This window comes from Capsicum annuum, chromosome 6, assembly GCF_002878395.1.
Source record: "Capsicum annuum cultivar UCD-10X-F1 chromosome 6, UCD10Xv1.1, whole genome shotgun sequence".
Taxonomy (NCBI): domain Eukaryota; kingdom Viridiplantae; phylum Streptophyta; class Magnoliopsida; order Solanales; family Solanaceae; genus Capsicum; species Capsicum annuum.
The window spans coordinates 4,622,633-4,631,552 of NC_061116.1; the positions used below are offsets into that span (position 1 = coordinate 4,622,633).

The 8,920-nt window shown below is 28.4% G+C and overlaps 1 protein-coding gene across 1 annotated transcript; it reads right to left on the reverse strand.

Annotated features, from left to right (window-relative positions):
- Positions 1-338: 338 nt before the first annotated feature.
- On the reverse strand, positions 339-2,924 carry LOC107873613 (xyloglucan endotransglucosylase/hydrolase protein 2). Its single transcript, XM_016720531.2, has 3 exons — positions 2,679-2,924; positions 1,864-1,964; positions 339-1,046 (listed from the first exon to the last, which is right to left on the reverse strand). Exons 1-3 carry the CDS (start codon positions 2,860-2,862, stop codon positions 849-851), a joined length of 483 nt encoding a protein of 160 aa, XP_016576017.2. The 5' UTR covers positions 2,863-2,924; the 3' UTR covers positions 339-848.
- Between the last annotated feature and the right edge of the window lie 5,996 nt (positions 2,925-8,920).

Here is an 8,920-nt window from a genome sequence, read left to right on the forward strand (position 1 = left end):
CTAAAAAGGTTGACAAAAATACACTAAAATTTAATTCAGGGGGTAATAGGACCCCTGTGAAGTTGGAGTGCGTCGTGATAAATTTGATTATAGTTTAGGGACGTACTAGATATTTTACTCTATATATACATACACTTTACACAACTATATATTGCAATTTAGTTATTTTATCAGGACTAGCTTGTGTGCGTCTTGTATAATTTCATCGTGTATAATTCTACTAGGTAATCAATATTTGTATTGTTTTTTATTACCCTAATTGAAATTTTGTCCACAAAAAAACTAAAATATAATTTATAAATATTTGTCCTGCCTGTTCATTTTTACTTGTCCATATTTCTAATTTTGGATGTTTAATAATATTTGTCCAATTTATAAAATCAATGAATAATTTATCTATTTTTATCCATTTTACCCTTGGTATTAAACAATAGATCACTCATCGCATTTTTCAAAGCAAAAAATTTATTATATTCAAGAAATGATATTGTAAAATCACCCCTCTATTTATTGTTTCCTAAGGTAAATTTTCAGTTAAAAGTGGACAAGTATTTATGAACGGAGGAGTAAAACATCTAGTACCCGCTGAACTATGATTCAAATTTAATTAACATATTTTTGTACCTTTTTAGCTGACGTGACACTTTTGATGTGTGCCTCATTTTTATGTAATAAATGTGTCACGTCAACATAAAAAAGTGACAGAAATACACTAAAATTGAGTTTAGAGGTGATAGATCCTTGTGAAGTTGAAGTATGTCGTAGCAACTTTAATCATAATTCAGAGGATACTAGATGCTTATCTCTAAACGGAGGGAGTACTTGTTATAAATTTTAAAATAATTATCTTACACTATTTGATGATTGTTCCACAAGATTTTGTAGTTGTGAAAATCAGCAGTTGGATCAAACCAAAGATGTATTCTTTGCTCTCTACCTCCTTCACCATTTGCAAATACATTTGTTTGCAAATTATATGGTTGACCTTCTCTATTTCCCAAAAACTCAAAATCAATTTCATCATGAAGGTTTGTATTTGAATGTAGCTGCAAAATAAAAAAGTAATTAATTAGTAAATATTTAATTTATAACTTGTATTAACTTTATGCAAATATATATATATATATATATTATCGATGTATTTTAATCTATTATAACATGTACGTTGTCTTAGTTTTCTAGGATGTTACTCACATGTTTTTTTGGACGATTATCTGTAGTTGTCTTTTAAGATATGTCGTGTTGGAATGAAAATGTTTTCATGGAAAAAAATTGCTCTTCTTCTTTCTTTTTTTATTTGGAAAATAAATAATCTTTTACTTATTTTTTGTATCTGGCAATTTATTCGGAAAGTTATTTTCTTTATTTTTCAAATAATTTAATAAGCATCCAGTACCCCTTCGAACTATGGTCAAAGTTGCTACGGCACACTTCAACTTTACATGGGTCCTATTATTTTCTGAACTCAATTTCAGCGTATTTTTGTTACCATTTTATGCTGACTTGACACCTTTATTACATAAAAAAGGGACTCACGTCAAAGGTATCACGTTAGCTAAAAAGAGTGACAAAAATACACTAAAGTTGAGTTCAGGGATAATAGGACTCCTGTGAAGTTGGACTGTATTGTAGCAAAGTTGGTCATCTAGATGCGTTACTCATTTATTTATTTTTTTTAAAAAAGAAGCAATCTTTTAGAACATTTTTTCAAGAAATATTTTGCTCTACACCAAACACACCCTTAGATGACATGCTAGTTTTTTTTTTTTTTTTTTTTTTTTTTTTATATTATATAGGTATACTTAAGCTAAACCCAATTTGCTTAAAATAAAGTTCATAATCAAGATGGTATTAATTACTTACATAAAAAGCAACGACAACTCCTGCAGAATCTCTGTTTGGTAACTTTATTTTCATGTGAAAATATCCTGAACCATAATTCATCTTAGACCCAAAGCCAGATCCTATATATAATTAAACAAATTAATTACTAATTATAAATAATAATTAGTAAATTAATCAAGCTATTAAAAGAAATTCTGCTATGTATAATTTATAACCGTTTAAACTTTTAAATGAGAAGGTCAGATTTTTAAGTTTATATCGTCTCAAAAAAGTGTGGTCCAAAAACATATTACGCAAGAAAATTTCTTTTGGTTAAACAAATAAACTACGAAAAGAATAAGAATTGGCATATTTTTATATTTTCTTTTTAATATTTGATATTATTTTCTTCTTAATGCGCTCCAAAAAGAATGATGGAATATTTTTATATTTTTTTAATGAGATAATTTTATAGTAATATAGTTGCTACAACATGTTTAGTACAATAAATTTCAAAAACATATAACCACACAAAATGTATTACATATTTATAAAGGTGAAGCTAAAATTTTAATTTTATAGGCTGTTAATTTTATTGCAACAAATTTCAATCGAATAAATAAACCTTTTTAACACAAATATACTGTCCAAGTAAAACTTATTGGATTCGGACGAATTTATATCCAGTTTCTAGCTTCGCTCCAATATATTTATGATGTACAAAATTTAAAATTATTATTTTCATTTTTAAATTTCAATCCAAATAAAAGTATGTTGAACAAATTGAAATATAAGGCTTAATATAATATAATATAATATTAGGAAGAAAAAAATTAGTTAAGTAATTAAATTACCAGATGAATTGTCCATTGAAATTTGAAGTTCTCTACCTTGGTTGAAGGATACAACATGTTGATTTCCATATATAATATTATAATGAACATCATAAGGCACATTTTGGTCTCCTTTAGAAAAAACTCTAAGTAGGAGAAAACCAAATAAATACATAACTTTTATATATATAGAAGAATAATACATATTTGGAGCAAAATTAAAAAACTAAAATTATGATTGATATAAAATGCTAGTTGTTAAAGGAGATCACCTATTGTTTTTTATATGTAAGTTTGAAAAGCTTATGCTAGACAAATATATATAGGTGGAAAAGAAATAGAAGAAAGGTTTAGGATGTGTTTGGTGAGAAAATGTAATGTTTTCCAAATTCTCTATATAGAGTTGGTTAAATATTTTCGAGCCACAAACAGCCTCTGGTAGAAATGCAAGGTAAAATGTCATACAATAGATTTTTGTGGTTCAGCTCTTCTCTGGACCCTGAACATACTTGGAGCTTTAGTGCACCGAACTGCTCTTTTTTAGTTGGTTGAACATTTTTAGAAAAATATTTCATTTTCTCTAGTAAAATAAGTTCTTTAAAAGTCAGAAACAAGTTCTATAAGAAGTATTCTATTATTCTTTCTCACCCTCAACACCCCCAAACCCTACCCCTTGACTGTCATATTCCTTTGATCGATAACTTTTTTTATCTAGTCTCAGTTGATCCTTCAACGTCTGATCCAACTAAATCGAAAGCTTAATTTGAAAGACGAGGGGACATAGACGGTTTGCCCTCCCTCGGATAGACAGAGAGGCAGGAACAAATTTCTATTTTTTTCCATGTTGTCAAAAAAGAATAGTGTTTTTTTCGCGTTGTTAAAGATTTGAATCATGAAAATAGATGGTGATAAATGTCTGTTCGATATTGATCAAGTCAAGTAGGTATAAGGTTCAAGTCTATCAGTTTGTTAAGATGTTTTCACCCGACCTCACCCACGTAATGTTTTACTAAAATATATATATAAATGTTTTCGAGATAATACCTTTTTGCATACTTTTCAAAAACTAAAAAATAAGTAAAAGATTTATTTATTTTTCTATAAAACATTTTCAGAAAAAAAACAAACATCTTCTTTCATACCAAACACACCCTTAAAATACTTCACCCAAATAACCAAAAAGAAAAAAGAAAGGAAATAAGACCAAAAGAAAGAAAATATGGGCTTGTATTATTGTAGAAATATTTCCTTAGTCATATAATATACTTTCCTAATTGGACATTATATTTTATATCATCGTTGGAAATACAATTCAAAAGACATTATAAATATAGAAAGGAAATTAATCAAACTAATTATGGGAATTGAACCAACTAACTTGATTCATACGAAAAAAAAAATTAAGTTTGTCACAGCATATTAGAGTAATTAATTATCTTTTTATTAGGTTATTAAATATTAATAATTAAAAAGGACAGCTTAGTGCACTATTCCCGCTATACACAAGTTCGATTATGTATCGTGAATTAATCTTGACTAAAACATGCTATATGCATATTTAAGATTCGAACTTTATGTATGAATTTCTACAATGACTTTAAATTAATATAGTAAAAAAACTTAGATTGACATTCGAATATTTATAGAATATGAATTTTTTTTAATTTATATACATATACGATCAGGGCAAAAGTTACATATCAAAATTTCTGTAAAACTGTAGCACTCTAAAGTATATATTCGTCAGTGATATAATTTCTTTCGCGGAGATAATTTTTCATATTTCTTTCTATGTTATTTTTATTAAATATAGTAATTATTTTTTATTTGATTTTTCTTACCATCAATATATATAACTTATAACTTAAACTTGTTCAAAGATAATGACCAATTCATAAGGCTCAAAAGAATGAAGGCAAGGGAAGTATGAGCTGGGCAACAATCTTGATCACTCCATATGTACACCCATTTTTTTTAATTTTTTATTCAGTGTTCGGTATCCATATTGGAATCTGGATAATTCGAATTTATGCCAGGTAAGGCCCATACGAAGGTAACGCTTCATATCAAGGGTTTTTTTTTATACCTAGGGCTCGAATCCCACATCTCTGATTAAGGAAGAAGCAGCCCTCATCCATTGCACCACATCCTTTGATGGTCATATGTACGTACACCCATAACTTTACACATCATAATTTGCTCATTTTAGAAATAACTTGAAGAAAAAATAAATATGATTTTAAAAACTTTTTTTTTTTTGAATTATAGTATGAATAATTAATTTAAATAATCATATATTTAATTGTTTAAACTAGAAATAGCTAGTAGATATATAAAGACAAATTCACCATTTAGAATCAACGAGCAAAATAGTCTTGTTTACTTTGTTTCGTTGATCAATACTATTACTCTTTTTAATTTTTGCACAATCTTTAAGAAAAGTAGTTAATAGCATTATATGTAATTGGGTAAATTACCAATTTTTTTTCCTTCTATGTGTCATTTGATTGACACTACAATATTAAGGGTATATTTGGGGGAAAAACTAATACATTACTACCTAGTTTATTTAGAAACGCTTAATATTTGAAGTACATTCTTTTTTTTTTTTTTTTTTTTTTTTTTAATTTTCACTTGTTGTTCGATATTTTAGATTCGTACTAGAAAGTTTCAGCTTAGAGGGCAGGGATAAAGAGCACTCTAATAATGATGATTTCGTACCTAATCTGATATATTTAACGAAAGAGTACTTACTATTCCACTCACAATCCTCGTTAGTGATCTTTTCTTCAAATCATAATTGGTGCTCAATAGAAAATTTTTTGTACATGATATCCAAATTAAGTGATCTTGTAATATACAAAAAAAAGTAAGACTAGACACATTTCTAAAAGTAAGAAGTTCATTTATTTTTCTCGAAAATACCTTTTTTCTAAAAAAACCATCTTTTATACCAAACACACCCTTAAAATACTTCACCCAAATAACCAATTCTAAAGACATTATATAAATATAGAAAGGAAACTAAGCAAACTAATTATGGGAATTGAACCAACTAACATGATTCATACGAAAAAAAATAATTAAGTTTGGTATAACATATTAGAGTAATTAGTTATCTTTTTATTAGGTTATTAAATATTAATAATTAAAAAAACAGTCCAGTGCACTGCTCTTGCTATACACGAATTTGAGTAAGTATCATGAATTAATCTTAACTAAAAATGCTATATGCATATTTAAGATTTGAATTTTATGTATGAATTTCTATAATGACTTTAAATTAATACAGTAAAAAAATTTAGATTGACAATAGAACATTTATAGAATATGAATTTCTTAATATATACATGTGCGATCGCAGTAAAAGTTACATATTAAATTTTTTGTGAATCTGTTGTGCTATAAATTCGTCAATTATATAATTACTTTCAGAATGTGATTTTTCATATTTTTGCTTATATTATTTTTATTAAATATAGTAATTATTCTTTATCCTATTTTTTTTACCATTAATATATAGAAATTAAACTCTTGCAACGACAATGATCATGTATTAAGGCTCAAAAGAATGAAGGCAAGAAGAAAGATAGGTTTAGGATGTGTTTGTTTAAGAGGAAATTAATTTTTATTTTTTTTCAAATTTGCTATATTCAGTTAGTTAAATATTTTGGAGAATATTTTCTCTTGAAAAATAAGTTCTATAAAAGTTAAGAAAATGAGTTTAATTCCTTGATTATGAGAATAGGAAAAATAAGTTTTATATCAATTTCTTTGGATGGTTATTACGTATTGTTTCATAATGTATTGTATTAAGTTTTATATCAATTTCTTTGGATGGTTATTACGTATTGTTTCATAATGTATTGTATTGTATTGTTTTAATTAATATAACGTTTGGATAGGTTGTATCGTTTTACGTCGTTACATAATTTCACACGTTAATAATTTGAAGGATAAACCTACTAGAAATATGTACGTAGGATAGGGCTACTATAAAAAGATAGGATAAGAGATAACATATGATTATTAAATAATAAGTAAAAGTAAAGCTTGTAAAAAAAATATAAGGTAACAACGCGATCTTACCAAATTTATCGTTACATAAAATGAGACTTTTCGTTGTTACCTAACGATGGAACTTAGCGATAAGATATAATAAACTTTAAGTAACAATCAAAACAAACATGATATTTTAACTAGCAATACAATACAATATAATATGATGGATAACAACTATCCAGACACTGGTTGCATTCCAAGTTTATTGTCTCTTCCTCATCCCAAACACCCAAAACCTGTAATATCTTGCATTTTTGGGCTAGTCTTTGAACCATTGTTCCTATGTGTATAAGCTATAATCTAAACGATTCCCATGCAAATATGAGTTTCATGATCTTTATCCTCATGTTTGATGAGCTTTTGAGGTGAAAAGCTTTCCAACGATACCAATTTCGCAAAAATTCAATAATCGAGTAAAAAGTTATGACATTTTTCGTGTGAGGTAGTGAGCTGATGCTATCTTGACGCGTCGCGTCGACTGCGCCTCGACACGAAATCTGACGCGAATCCAAAGCTGTTTTACATGCTAATTCATATCCTAAAAGGTCTAGGGACACTTTGGTCAATTCCCCTCACCCAAATACGTTCATAACATTAAATTTTAGCCCCCAAAAGCATTAGATACATTCTCATTCATCTTTTTTCTCTCCAAGAAAGCCCTAGCCCCCTCAAGAACACCCAAAAACTCCATCAAATTTCCTTCAAGATAGTCATGAATCTAAGCTTTCTAATTCAAGAACTTCAAGAAGAAGCTTCAAGAACACCATTAGAGATTCAAAAGTTTAAGCTTTTACATCCAATTCATCAAATCCAAACTATTAAGGTAACATGAATTTCAATTTTGGGTTCATACCCATTTATTACTAGTTGAATATTATGATTTTTAAGTGTTCTTGATGTTGAAATACATGTCTATTTTCGTAAATTAATGCTTATGACTATAATTTTCAGATTTTGAGTTGAATTGTGAGTATTTATATTATCAAGCATGAACATTACAATGTTTTGAGGTGAATTGAAAGCATGAGTTATTAAGCCCTAATTGATTATGGTTATTTCAAGTATGATTATGCTTTTGAGTATCCCATGACATGATTTTAGACAGCTTTGCACAAAGATTTGATCTTTTGATCTTTAGCTAAGACATGGAATCCACTTTACAGCTTAAACTCAGTTTTGAATGAACAGATACATAGTTAGCTTTCAGTATGAAATATTATGACTTTTAAAAGTGGATTTTTCCTACAGTATGAGCATATAATTAAGGGAGTAGTATTTAGCACCGAGCGAAAAGTGTGAGATTAGCGTGTCCTATCTTCCACAAAACTACATGCCACTGTAGGATTAAGATTATTTCCACTTCTACGTGGATGACTCAGATGTGATCACTTAGCTCAGGTTATACTCCCTGGCAAGAGTATGACACCTCTCCCCAACGTGAGGTTTCTTCCTTAGAAGGACGAGACATTGGACTCCATGATAGCTCGCTCGCATGATTTATGTCGGTTAAGAGAACCTCCCTTACAGATAAGCTTTTGAAAAAGAATTTTTCTTGCAGAACAGTCTTTAAGTATTTTCCCTACAGCTTAATAGTAAAGATTTTCAGATTAGTTTCTAAAAGTATTTTCCCTAATAGTAAAGGCTTTCAGAAAAGATTAATACAAACAACTTTTAGAAAACTAAGGATAAAGGCTCACAAATTTATTTAGATTATGTCTTACAGAAAGATATCAGCTTTCACATTTCAGATTTAAAGAGTGAGTCCTTTCTACACTTAGACAGTATGATTTAAAGAAAGAATTCAAGTACATCTTTTAGAATTGGATGTTATGGCTCACAAGATTTATAAAGTATGAATTGCTCTTATTGCTTCAGATTTCAATATTTTAGACATTCTAGCTTATGTGAGTCATTTACATTTAGCATGCATTGTTTCACAAATTATGATGATGAGATGATGTTTTACTTATGCATTTCACCCCCTTATACTCAATACATCCTCAAAGTACTGATCCACATATATGTCTATCTGCTACATTGTCTCATAATGTAGGTACAAGTTTTAGTATGCACATTCAAACTCAGACAATTGCAGATTTCAGCCAGCAAGATAATGAGTCCTTTTACTTCGGGGACTTCGATTAGATTTATTTATGTTCTTTGCTTTCTTCATTCAGTCGTATTGATTCGGGATAGCTGGG

Excerpts from the sequence above, each read along its gene's own strand:
- LOC107873613 (XM_016720531.2), bottom strand. The coding sequence starts at position 2,862 with ATGTATTATTCTTCTATATATATAAAAGTTATGTATTTATTTGGTTTT. Across the intron at positions 1,965-2,678 it reads TTCAATGGACAATTCATCTG|GATCTGGCTTTGGGTCTAAG; the intron begins GTAATTTAATTA and ends AATTATATATAG. Across the intron at positions 1,047-1,863 it reads GAGTTGTCGTTGCTTTTTAT|CTACATTCAAATACAAACCT; the intron begins GTAAGTAATTAA and ends TTTATTTTGCAG.